The sequence below is a fragment of the Ursus americanus genome, chromosome 24 (genome assembly GCF_024610735.1).
Source record: "Ursus americanus isolate L20-20 chromosome 24, mUrsAme1.1.p, whole genome shotgun sequence".
Lineage (NCBI taxonomy): Eukaryota > Metazoa > Chordata > Mammalia > Carnivora > Ursidae > Ursus > Ursus americanus.
This window is the reverse complement of record NC_142150.1, coordinates 42,657,139-42,670,659: the sequence shown is the minus strand read 5'-3', so window position 1 is coordinate 42,670,659 and position 13,521 is coordinate 42,657,139. Positions and strand designations below refer to the sequence as shown.

The window sequence follows — 13,521 nt, the reverse complement described above, 5'->3', positions numbered from 1 at the left end:
CCCAAAAACTATGGACCAATATCTCTAATAAATATGGATGCAAAATCCTCACTAAAATACCTTCAGAACAAATCCAGCAAGAAATAGGAAGGGTTCTATAGCATAAGCAAGTGGGATTTATCCCAGGAATGCAAAGTTGGCTTAATACCTGGAAACTAATGTCCTACCACCACGTCGATAACATGAAGGACAAAAACCATATGATCATTTCAGTAGATGCAGAAAAAGCATTTACCAGAATTCAGCACCCTTGTAGGGTAAAAAGACCTGACAAACCAAGAATAGAAGGAAATTCTTCAGCCTGTAAAGGACGTCTATAAAAACCCACAGCTGATATCCTATTTAATGGTGCAAGATTAAATGCTTTTCCCCTAAGATCGGGGACAAGACAAGAATATCTGTTCTTACCACTTCTATTCAGCCTTGTGCTAGAGGTTCTAACCACAGTAGTTAGGCAAGAAAATTAAAAGGCATCCAGATTGGAAAGGAAGAAGTAAAATAATCTGTTTGCAGATGACATAATTGTGTATATAAAAAATTCTAAGGAATCCACTTAAAAACTATTGGAACTGATAAATGAGTTCAACAGGATAGAGCAGTATGCCAACAATAAAAGTATAAAACTTACACTCTGAAAAGTACAAGTCATTGTTGAAAGAAATTTAAAAAGACCTAAATAAATGGAAAGACATCCCATGTTCACTGATTAGAAGACTTAATGTTGTTACTATGGCAGTACTCCACAAATGATCTACAGATTGAACATAGTCCCTATCAAAATTTCAATTGGCTTCTTTGCAGAGAAATTGGCAAGCCAATCCTAAAATTCTTATGGAAATTCAGGGGACCCAGAATAGCCAAAACAGTCTTGAAAAAAGAACAAAGATGGCACACCTGCACTTCTCATTTTCAAAACTTACTACAAAACTGCAGTGTGACATTGGCATGTGGCTAGACATATATCCATGGAATAGAATCGAGAGTCTAGAAATAAACCTTCATGTTCACAGTCAATTGGTTTTTTGACAAGCATGCCAAGAAAATTAATTGGGGAAAGAATAGTCTTTCAATAAATGATGCTGTGAGAAATGGATATCCACATGCAAAAGGATGAAGTTGGACCCAACCTCACACTATGTGTGAGAAATTAACTCAAAATGGATCAAAGACCTTAAGTATAAAATTCCTAGAGAACATAAGCATAAATTTTTATGACTTAGGCAGTGGTTTCTTAGGACACTAAAAGCACAAGGAACAAGAGGAAAAATAAAAGATAAATTGAAATTCATTAAAGTTACAGACTTTTGTGCTTTAAGGGATAACATCAAGAACATGAAAAGACAACTCACAGAAGAAGAAAAAACATTTTCAAATCACATATCTGATAAAGGACTGGTATTTAGAATATGCAAAGAACTCTTACAAGTCAGCAGTAAAAGACAAACTCCAATTAAAAATGAGCAAGGGAATCTGAATAGACATTTCTCCAAAGATACACAAATGGCCAGTACGTGAAAAGATGCTTGAAATCATTAGTCATCTGGGAAATGCAAATCAAAAGCACAAGATACCACTTCACAACCGCTAGAATGTGTCAAACTAAAAGGACAGATAGTAGCAGATGTTGGTGGTGCTGTGGAGAATTTAGAAGCAATCATACACTGCTGGTGGGAATGTAAAATGGCGCAGCCACTTTGGAAAACAGTCTGGCAGTTTCTCAGGAAGTTAAACCTAGAGTTACCATATGACCTAGCTCTTCCACTCCTAGGTATGTGCCTAAGAGAATGAAAAACGTAGGTATACACAGACACTTTAACATGAATGTTCATAGAAACATTGTTCATAATAGCCCAAAACTGAGAACAGCCCAGTGTCCATCAACTGATGAACTAACAAAATGTGATCTGTCCGCACAAAGGGATATTTGGCCGTAATAAGGAATAAAGTACTGCTGTATGGTACCACATGGGTTCACCCTGAAAACATTATGCTAAGTGAAAGAAGCCAATCACAAAAAACCTCATATTGTATGATTTCTTTTTTTTTTTTTTTAAAGATTTTATTTATTTATTTGACAGAGATAGAGACAGCCGGCGAGAGAGGGAACACAAGCAGGGGGAGCGGGAGAGGAAGAAGCAGGCTCCTAGCGGAGGAGCCTGACGTGGGGCTCGATCCCACAACGCCGGGATCACGCCCTGAGCCGAAGGCAGACGCCCAACAACTGCGCCACCCAGGCGCCCCTGATTTCTTACATCGATACGAAATTTTCAGGCCAGGCAAATCCATAGAGATAGTAGATTGGTGGTTGCCAGGGGCTGGGGGAAGGGAGAATCAATAGTGACTGCTCATGGGTATGGGGTTTGTTTTGGGGGTGATGAAAACGTTCCAGAATTGGTTGTGGTGATGGCTACACAGTTCTGTGAATACCTTAAAAACCATTAAACTGTACGCTTTAAATGGGTGAATCCTATGGTATGTGAATTACATTTCAATGAAGAGAATAGAATATATACCAACTTGGATAGCTTTTACATACCTACATGCCAACAGTTTGATTGCAGAACATATACCTACCTTTTGATTGGGACTTACATGTTTAGTGTTTAATTTGTTTTTTGAAAGAGTGTAGAAAAGAAGGTTACCTCTCACTGTGTCTTTCATTGTTCCACACTTTAATTGCAAGAGGTTTAAAGTTATACTGTTAGCATAATTACATGGCTGAAAAGACTGTCGCTGACCTACGTGGCAGACTTCAGTCAGCACTGGTGAAACTTCACCCAGACGAGTGTGGCCTTCCTGTCCACTCTGCGCACTGTGTTTCTTCCACCACCAAACCCACTTACTTCAGTTAGGTATCTCCGGCACTTCCCTGTTTTTATCCATTCGTTCAAAATCTGTTTCAAACAGGTTAGATATCAGCCTGTCATTCCCTCTACTTCTTTCCTCGCTTCTGCTGCCTAACTCTTAATCGAGTTTCTTAACCGGTTACCAGTGAAGTGGGGATAGTTCTCATCCACCTGCCCAAAAGCAGGAAGGTGAAGTGATCTCCTTGGGGCTCCTTTTGGTCCTTGAGATCCACCCTTCTGGCACTTACCGCGGAGCGTTTCTTGTGCTCTTCGTGTTTCCTTGCCCCTCCCTCCCATCTGTACCGGCCCTTGATGCTCTCTCGCTGTGGTAATGAACATCCACTCATCCCCTGCTTCTCATCGTCCTCGAAGGGGCCAGTAAGGCATTTGAGCCCCAAATCCTCTCACATAGTCAGACCCTGTTCTTGGGAAACCTGATAATATCATCTACTAACCAAAATACTCTCTGTAATTTACTATGTTTGTTTTTCTGTTTATGCAAAAGGTACTCAGCTCTTAATTAAACAGATTGAAACAAGTAATTTCAGTTCTTAATTACTAGCTTGAGAGGGCAGTGAAGCTAAAGGTTTTACAGATAAATTTAAGTAGTTTTCAATTTGAGTTACTTTTCTTTCTTCTTCTTTTCGTAGGTAATGGTAATTCGGGATTTGAAGGACAGAGTCGATATGTACCATCTTCTGGAATGTCTGCCAAGGAGCTCTGTGAGAATGATGACCTGGCGACCAGTTTGGTTCTTGATCCCTATTTAGGTTTTCAAACACACAAAATGAATACTAGGTAATTGTAAGTCTTTATCCTGAAGTGGAGCAGATGATGGTGTTGAATTTAAGAAAAGAGATGCTAAGTTTACTTTTAGTCAGAATTTAAAATGACATTAAAGGAAAGGTCTTTGCTGTAGAAGATTTTCTATATATGAGCCAAGAAAAGCAGCAGAATCTTCCAAGGGTCTTGTCAGCTTTAATTCTGTATTCTTATTTTATCTCAGGCTGTTTCTATTAAAATATAAAGCTGGAGGAGCATCTCATTTTCTATTTTAAATGTTAATGATAATTATCTTAGCTGAAAGAAAAATCTTGTGAAACCTTGAAAATGTATGTTTTTTTTTCCTGTTCAAAGTAGGTTACATCAGGGGTTTTTTTTCATGATTTTATTATAGAATTTTTTCTTTTAAATAATTACAAATATATAGAGAGAATTTTGCGATCATATTTAATCTTTGAGATTCAACTAATCGTTGTAAGTAAGAGTGAATATTTGTAAAGACGTGCTTCTGTTCAGTACACAGATAAGAAAAGAGATGTGTAAGTGCTTTATTGAGCCTGAGTATCACGTGCCATCTGTTTAAAATAGTATTACATTGATTTTGGAATCTATCATCCTTTAAATTTTTAAATTCATATTCTCTTAAACATCATCTTTCCCCCAAAAAAGGCGATTAGATAATTTCATAATTGCTACCGGACGCTAAGCTGGAATTTCACAACTTTTCTTTACCTCTTAACTTGAGTGCCAAAGGGTTTTCAAGGCTGGTGAAAGAGTGTAACAGCAGGGATTGAGAATGTAGAGCCACTTCTAGGGCCCTGATCCCTCCCACCTTCCTCACACTTGCGCTCGGGTTTGTAGCTCCAGGGCCAGTAGCACAGCCCTAGAGGGACTTGATCACCAGGTGATAGTGGGGGGAGGGAGGAATTGGTGAGTAAAGGTGATTAGAGGAAATCTTGTGCCATTTTTACCGCTTTTAATTCAGTCCCTTGCGAGAATTTAAAACAAGAGACTATATGATTTATTAATTATATTCTAAATCGAGAAAGAAATAATTCAGATAAAAATGAGCCTTACATATTTCTTCTTTCTTTCTTTCTTTCTTGTTCGTTCGTTTTTTCTTTCTTTCTCTCTCTCTTTCTTTTTTTTAAAGATTTTATTAGAGAGAGGGGGAATGAGTAGGGTGAGAGGTAGAGGGGGAGGCAGGCTCCCTGCTCAATCTCAGGACCCCGGGATCATGATTGACATGGGGCTCAATCTCAGGACCCCGGGATCATGACTTGAACCGAAGGCAGCTCTTTAACCGACTGAGCCACCTAGGCGCCCTGAGCCTTTGGTATTTTCATGTGATTTCCTGTCATCATAGATCTTTCCTTGTAAGTGAAGTGACAAGTTGGAGTGGACTTGAGAACTTATAAATAGCTCCCTGCCATTAGAGGGGCAGATACCTAAATTTTCTGAGTAGGCAGGTGGATGGCTGTTGTCTGGAAAGTCAGCAGGACTGGATGCCCTAGTATCCAATTAAACTCTGGTTTGCAGTATTTTTAAGTCCATTTCCCTTCTTTCCCAGTGAGGCCAGGGCCTGTTCTCCTAGAAGGTCCTGATAATATTTAAGAAACGTGACTCACTTTCACTTAACAGTCTTAGAGATATTCAGGGTATTACTGCAAAGGCCCATAATTATGACCCAGAGTCATCAAGAAAGAGAACAAAGAGGTCATATTCATTATGTCTTGTATACTGAAATATGGAAGCATGTAAACCATCTTAGAAAGAATTGCATCAGAATTACAACAAAATACTCAGTCGTTTAGGAAAGAATTCTTGTGTATTCAGTCTCCTCTCCCCTAGCTATTCTTTGTTCCAAAAGATGAGCGGTTACCTGTTAGTGGCTTCTGCAGTAGGATAGAACTCATATTTTTAAATAAAAGTCCTCCTTGACAACTGCTTCCCATAATTAGTTTACATGTGAGTCACTTGGGGAGGCTTGTTCAGATGCAGGTTCTGATTCAGTAGCTGTGGGCTGGGGCCTGAGATGCTCCATTTCTAAGAAACTGCCAACTATACTTGGAATAGCAAGGTCCTAGGCCATATGGCCTACTGAGCTTTGTTGTGATGCAATAAGTAGATAAAAAGTTCGTTATCGGTAGTTTTCTAGGCTCATTTAAAAACGGGCAGCCTGGGGCACCCAGGTGGCATAGTCATTTGAGTGTCCGACTCTTGGCTTCGGCTCAGGTTGTGATCTCAGGGTCCTGGGATCAAGCCCGGCTTCGGTTTCCGTGCTCAGCACGGAGTCTGCTTGAGATTCTCTCCCTCTCTCCCTGCCTCCCCTGCCCTCGCACACACCTGCTCTTGCGCTGTCTCTCTCTCTCTCTCTAAAGTAGATAAATAAAATCTTTTAAAAAGTAAATAAAAACATGCAGTCCTAAGATGTAAACTTTAGGGTTGTCCACAAATATTAAAATTGAAGACATTACGGTATCCAGGTACCCCTAAATTAAAATGCGGGATCAAAAATTGGTTAAACCACATTAAACATCCAGAAGAAAACGTGTATTCGTATTTTCCAGTACCGCATGTAATTCTAATCCAAGAATTCTTCGAGTAGCCGTTGGTGGTGTAGGTGGTTGTGCTCTGCCCTATCTAGACCACCTCAGGCCCGTGTGGCTGAGCAGGCAATGCTGCTGTGACTCCCGGCGCTGTCTGCCTTTCACTAGAGCTGTTCATTTCAAAGGTCTTTTTTTTTTTTTTAAGATTTATTTATTTCTTTGAGACAGAGCACGTGCCTGCGGGGTGGGCGGGGGGGCAGAGGGGGAGAAAAGAGAGAGTCCTCAAGTAGACTTCTCCCCACTGAGCATGGAGCCTGACATGGGGCTCGATCCCACAACTCTGAGATCACGACCTGAATCAAAACCAAAAGTCCGACACTTAACCGACTGAACTACCCAGGCGTTCCCATTTCAGAGGTCTTTTAACAGACTCTTTTGTAAGCTGCCGTTTGGGGAGTACACAGAAGTTTTATTAATGAAGCTTGTCAGTCTTAGTGAAAGGCATACGTGTTCATTTAATCTTAGTGGAGTGGGCTTACTCGGTGTCTTCTAATTCTTCACCTTTGGAGCAAGAATTTATCAGAATGTTGACTTACGCCATTCTAAAGATACCGTTTTATAGGAAATGAGGAAAATCAGTAGTGCTGCATTAGAATAATTTTGACTGTTTCTTAAATTATTAAGTGTATGGACTTCTCTTTCTAATGAACGACGTGCTTGGAGCTTGGGTCCTCACCGTCCAAGCTGTCTGTCACTTGTAGGAGTGATCTCCTCGTTCCCATGCTTGTACATCTGTAATTTGATTGTCCTTTTTCAGTTTCTCTGTTTTATGCCCTTTCCCTCCCTCTACTTCTTTCAGTGTGCCATCAGAAACCATGTTCAGATACAGTAGATACTTAACAATTTAAGAATTTCTCTAGCTGGCTCTGTTATGAATGCTTGTTTTCATCTTGATAAATCCCTACGTTTACGAACAAGTAAGTCAGAGTTGACTCTGGAGAGCATGACTCTGTAGAAATGGTACAAACAAAGTAGTAATTTCAATTTATTGGGAAATATTTAGATTTAGTTGACTCCTGTCAATTATGAAAATGAAATTCTTCCTTTTAACCAGAGAACAGAGTTACTAGTCATGTCTCTGTTTGTTTTTTAACGTCTCTAATTTTTTAAAAAGCACGCGGAGCAGTGACAGTGTAAAGCAGGGGTGGATGCCTTCCATAACGCCCCTTGTTGTAGGCTGCGTGACCTGGAGGTTTCCATCTCCTGGGGGAATGTGGGATGCTGAGCAGAAAATAACATGATGAAGAAATGGGAAGAGTCCTCACAGGATTTTTGGAACTTTTCTCTCTTTTTCTAATCCAAATTATACTTCGGCCTGTCTCATCCTTCTGTAACCATCTAATTTTAATTTTGCATATTTGTATATTTGATTTTTCATATCCAGTATGGGGCGTGAACTTATAAATCACTTTAAATGTCACTTTAAAATCAAGTGCTTGATTAGAAAACATGACATTTTGAGGCCTTCTAACTTAATGTGATCAAGGGATAAAGGATGTCATATGGGAAGGAGAGTTTCAGCATCTTGGCCTTTGTAACGTACTGAGTCTGCCCCCGGCTTCACAAAGCTCTTAAGTGTCACAACGTTTTAAGTACTGTGGGACAACTAGTATTGTAAGTCTGTTTAGAAGTTATAAATACAACTTATACAAATAGTTTTTATTGTTGTTGTTTGTTTTTGCATTTATATAGCGCCTTTCCTTCGAGGAGCTCAAGGCATTTTTCAAAATCTGACAGTTTTCCTCACAACAACCCTGTGAGGTAGGTAGAGTGCATTACAGACAATAATAAGATACCAGCTAACCTGTTTGAGTCTTTATGATGTTCTTTTGTGTTAAGTAATTGGAGGTGTCAGCATAAACACGATTTTTAGAACATTTTGCAAACCTTTTAAAATAGTTTGATCTTAGTAATAGCTTTATTTAAAAAACCACTTGTACTCCATAACAGGGTAATTTTAAGAGAAAGCGTTCATCAAAAGATCAGGAGTCACTCCCTGGATTAGCTGAGCACTGATTCAGGCCTCAGCCAGGTACGTCTCTGGTGGTCGTTTCCTTTCAGGTCCAGACGGAATGAAGAGCTGTGGTTCTAGCATGATTCCTCAGCATCTACGAACTGTCCGTGTGCAGCTGAACTTTCTTCAAAGGGGGAAATGTGTTCACAATGTTGCCTCACGGTCTTCTTATTTTATATCTTAAATATTTGAGCGTTTTCTCTCTCTTCCTCTCTCCTTCCCTTGCTCCCTTTTCTCTGTCCCCCTCCTCTTTCCCCTCCCTCCAGTCAGCTCTTGGGTGTACATGCTAATGGAAGGGCACAGTAGTACAACTAACACAAATCTGCAGCTTCCCTTCATTGCCCCAGTGGTCACTTGGGTTTGGAAACAGAAAAACCAAATAGCAAGAAAACCTGGGAAGTCAGTCTCTGGAAAGAGTGGGGAACAGGTGTGTGGGAGTGTGAATTCATGTTTCTTTCTGCCCTTTTTAATAATAAATGATTTAAGTGACATATTTTTGTATTTCTTATGCCAGCCATTGATCAGAGGTGTGGGAAGAGAAAAATGTTTGGTTTATTTAAAGTTGTAAAGTTTGTATTAAGAGAGGGAAGAGGGACGTACTGATTTGGAAATGCCAAATACCTGTCTCTTGCCTCCCCTGCCACGCCACTGGCCACCCCCCAGATACTAAATTCAAAAGTGTTCTTTTTGTGTCCGCCCCTTTCGCTGTCTCTGGCTGGGCTCTGTGCTGTGCTCAGTGGCGAACGCAAGTCAAATCCTATTCTGATCATGAAACACCAGGGGGCCCTCAGAGTCTATGTGTGACAGTAGGACTGGGCACAAGGCCTGAGTAATAATAGTCCTCCATTAACAGCCCTCATTAGGCCTTGTTTTCCTCATTTAGGGAACAAGAGTGTTTTTCACATAACCTAAATATTCTTCTAGCTTTAAGACCTGTGGTGTGAAGATAGCGTTGTACAGTTTGCGTGGTAGGTTTAGAATGATTGTGGTTTAGAAGAGGACGAAGGGTATTTTTCTCCTCAGTAATAGAAAACACTTTTTTCTGGGGTCTTCAGTGTCTTTTGCTCTGGCCGCATTAGTTGTAACAATCTTCTGTTATTAGGTAATTTTATCCCCCGCGGTATCTGTTGTAATGGGATTTGACTTGAACTGGCAGCCAGGTGATTTCGATGCACTTCTGTAGGATTATCGAAAACAACTGGCGCGTCCCCTTCCTGTCTGCACCCAGAACCATGTCTTCCTCCTTTGCCTCCCTATCATTTCACGCCTCTAGCAGCCAACTCAGTAAGTTTTGACAGTAAAGTGTATCTTAAGTGAAATGGAGGTTCTTGCCAGCGAATAGTAGCAAGGGACAGTTTCGGGGCTTTTGTTTGCGTTCGAAGCAATAGAAGTCAGGGAGCAGAGGCGGAGTCAGCACGGGAGACACCGAAGGCAGACGATTACCGAATCGCCGCTTGATTATTTTGTGTTGGTTTTAGCATATAAATTGTTTGGCATCATGAACAAAGAGTAATAAGCAAAGCTGAGGAGAGCTGGCAGGCGTTTTCAGAGAGGGAGGAACATGTTTCCGGACGTGGAGGGCGCACAGAGCCTGTCAGGAAGAGGCGGCGTGCATTCCGGGTCTGCAGCGCCTTTTTCTGACACGTTCTGAAGAGCTTTAGGTGAATTTAGCCCTGACTTTGGCTTGCTTCCTAATGCGTCGAGCCGTGCGGTTATGTTGAAATAGAACGTCACCGTCGCTCAGTTCCACGTGAAATGTTAAGAGATGGCCCGGCTCTTTCTGTGCTTTGTAGCCCCGCCACTTAACATCCTAGATGGTGCCTCGTGTTCGCTCTAAGTGAACCGTTGCTTTTCTGTTTACTCCACAAAACATGGGTCATCTGTTTCCTGCCATTTCATATTTTGTCTTGCTCAAAGAGGCGTGCCTCCGCCGACAGCTGCTGGGGTGTCTCGTCTGTCCTTCCTGTGCAGGGAACTTCATAGTGGAGCGTTGCGGCAAGGAGGGTTTAGGTTTTCTAAGAAACCCACTCTTGACAAACTCACTCGTGGTGGCTACAAGTAGGTAGGTGAATATTGTGTCTGTGTGGAAGTATGGGTGCTTCCACAATGCTGCGGGTGATTTTTTAGATCATTATCGTGGTGGTTCTCTGACACCGTATTCTGACAGCCTAAAGACCTTCTGAGTTGTTCAAAGGTCTTGCGCTCACCTGCCTGTGAGGGCTGGTATGCTAATTGATTGAAATGGAAAATAATATAGGACATTGTCCATTTATTCATATGAGCTCTCCAGGGTGTGCCTGAAGTCTTTCTCATAGTTCTGCTTGCCAGTTGTGAGAAGCTTCCTGACACTTGAGGCTGTGGCTGGTTAGTTCCCAGCGGTGTCAGGTTGCATTTCTAGAGCGGAGGTCCTTTAGGGGTCCTGTCTGGTAAACAGCATTCCCCCTGCTCAGGGGCTCATGTCTTCCCTCTTCCTTCTTCTAGTACTTTCCCTCAGTGTTGCTGGCCAAGCTGACTCCCAGGCCCTGTTCAACTCTTTGAATCCACCCTCATTAAGATTCTCTGCTTCGACTTCCCCTCACTTTGCCTGCCGCCTTTTGATTCTCTCCTGCCTATGGTAGTATTCTGCTTTTTCTTTGGAAAGCTGAAATCACCACTTTCCTCATTGCTCACATCACTGTCAGCTCCAGAACCCATTCCCAAACAGACCTTACACCGTAGTTACAGTTTCCATACTTTAAAGTGCTGTAGTGTGTAGTTTGTACCCTGTTAACTTGCATTAGTATAGCCATGCCTTGCTCACCGTTGGATGCTGTATGCGTCTCTTAGTCTCTAAGGGGTTTTCCATTCAAGAGCAGTGGTCGTGTCTTCTCTCGTATATTTCTCCACACCACCTGCGTACACAGCACCTAAAAAAGAATCCTTGGTGAGATCCTATGGCTTGACATCTCACTGCAGTGTGATGAAGGTCTTTGTGAGAGCTTACCTGGAAAAAATCCTGCTTGGATGCTGCTTCTGCTGGAGTTTGTGCCCGATCTTATTTCCATGTTAGTGTGTTCAGGGTTTGCAAGGTGTGCAGTTTTAATTACTGGAATAAGATGGGTAGTTCAAGTATATTTTCTCCTCAGCCACTAATAGTTTCTTCTTAACAGTTTATGTGAATAGCAGTCTAGCTCCTTTTTTCTTGTTGGACGTTACAAAAACAAAACAAAAGAACTTTCTTTGGGAAAATAAACCAAAAGAAATTGACGTGAGAGGAAATTTTAAAATTAAGGTCCAAGTACCTTTAAACATAGTCACATTTTACTGAGAACACAGCTTTAGAATAAGGGGCTTTGCAAACTGAAGTCTTTATTGGACCACAGTTGCATCGTGTGTTCATCTGTGCCTAGCAGTGTAGTATTCTGAAGGCATGGCTGGTTTTATTATATTCTGCCCCGACAGTTTTTCCTTTGAAATCACCAGTTTAGCAGTCTCACCGCTAGAGTTGTGCTTTTTGCAAAACTCTTCGCTCTTTGAATGCGGTTATCAAAGATTAATTTGACATGGCTGTTAGAACATCAAGGGGTATTTGGGGCCCTCTTGGGATACTGGTTGGTTTGGGATTTTTCTAACTGCACTTGGAGAATGCTGTTTATGGCATGATTTGTTTGCTTCATCCCTCTGAAGCTCATTGCCTTGCACTCTTCTGGCTTGGTTCTGCATGTTTTAAAAAAAATCTTGTCATTCTAACTCTCAATTAGAAACACTCTATTGTAGATCTTTTGTACCAGCCGAAGTAGATGGCTGGTGGGAGCCTGAATCAGCTTTCGTTTGAGTCGTCTGGTCATTTCTCAGTTAAAGGAGGTAACAGTAAAATAAAAGTATCAAAATACAGTTTGAAGAAAGGGAAGTTCTGGTTCTTGGTGATCACTATTACTGGAGCAGTAATTATCAGGATTATTGATTATTGTCTTTTGTTAAGTCTGGCTGTTTTTAGGTCATCTCTTATCTCAGGAACTCAAAACAGTGGCCCAGGGACGATAGATAACTAAAGTGAATGTTTTGATTTTGTCCAGATTTCGGCCTATTAAGGGAAGGCAAGAAGAACTGAAGGAGGTCATTGAACGTTTTAAGAAAGATGAACACTTGGAGAAGGCCTTCAAATGTTTGACTTCAGGCGAATGGGCACGGCATTATTTTCTCAACAAGAACAAAATGCAGGAGAAATTATTCAAGGAACATGTAGGTTTATTGATAAGATTACTACTTTTTTTCTGTTTGGGGAAGAGTAGAGGAAACTAAAGCTTAAATTTTCGTGAACACTGAAACTTTAAATCAGTTCTGCGTAGAGCCGATGAGGGTGAGGTAGTAATAATACATGAGATCATTTGTGTGACTCTGCAAAGAGAAAACTTTGTCATCTGGAGGTGAAATTTACTGTGAACTTTTAGAGGAACTTGGCCAAGCCTCTAGGTACTCAAATACGTGATATTTTAAAATAACAACAGTTTGTTACTTAACGATCTTAAATGTTTTACATTGTTGGTGATGGCTTCCTTTTATATTTCTGAGCAAGTCTAACAATAAACAATACAGAGTTAATATCTTTTTTTTGTTTTGCTTTAGGTATTTATCTACTTGCGAATGTTTGCAACTGACAGTGGATTTGAGATATTGCCTTGTAATAGATACTCATCTGAACAAAATGGAGCCAAAATAGTTGCGACAAAAGAGTGGTAACTATTACACTAGTGTAAACCCGTATAAACCCGTAGGGTAACTTTAATTAAAGTTCTCTCTTAAGTAACTATGGAAGGGCTGAGAAAGTTGTGGGAAGGAGTGAAGCCAGAGCTCACCCTAAAGAAGCGGTGCCATGCCAGTGCCTTGGCCCAGTGACCTGGGTCAGGACAGTGAAATTAGAAATCCAAGTTGAACCAGATCCTGTCCCTAAGCCATCGGCTTCTTGTCTTCCTTTCACTGAGTCTGAGTGCGGCTCGGTGACGAGGCTGCTGAAAGCCTGTGGGCTCCAGGGCTGGAGAACCTGGCTTCGAGAGTCCGTCTTCTCCTGGCCTAGAGGAAGGTGGGGTGTGAAGTCTCAACGATCCTAGGAATTTCACAGGTGGAAATTTCTACTGCACTGCCTGCCTAAATATATACACAGACATCTGTGCGCCCTTTTAAATAAGGGTAGTGAAGTTGAGCCCAGGTGGGAGGGATGAAAGCCTTTCATAAGAGAGAGAACTGGATTATTTTTCCTCTGAGGCCTGTTCCTATCTTATCTCCCAGAAGA

At 41.2% G+C, this 13,521-nt stretch overlaps 1 protein-coding gene across 4 annotated transcripts in view; it reads left to right on the top strand.

Annotated features, from left to right (window-relative positions):
* The window catches only part of KMT5B (lysine methyltransferase 5B), a 55,002-nt gene that overhangs the window by 22,621 nt on the left and 18,860 nt on the right, over positions 1 to 13,521 (top strand). For all 4 annotated transcript variants that reach the window (XM_045775945.2, XM_045775941.2, XM_045775942.2 and 1 more), the window contains 4 exons: positions 3,497 to 3,644; positions 7,931 to 7,999; positions 12,308 to 12,473; positions 12,858 to 12,967. In XM_045775945.2, coding sequence (XP_045631901.1) covers positions 3,497 to 3,644; positions 7,931 to 7,999; positions 12,308 to 12,473; positions 12,858 to 12,967 — 493 coding nt within the window. The remainder of the gene's footprint in view (positions 1 to 3,496; positions 3,645 to 7,930; positions 8,000 to 12,307; positions 12,474 to 12,857; positions 12,968 to 13,521) is intronic.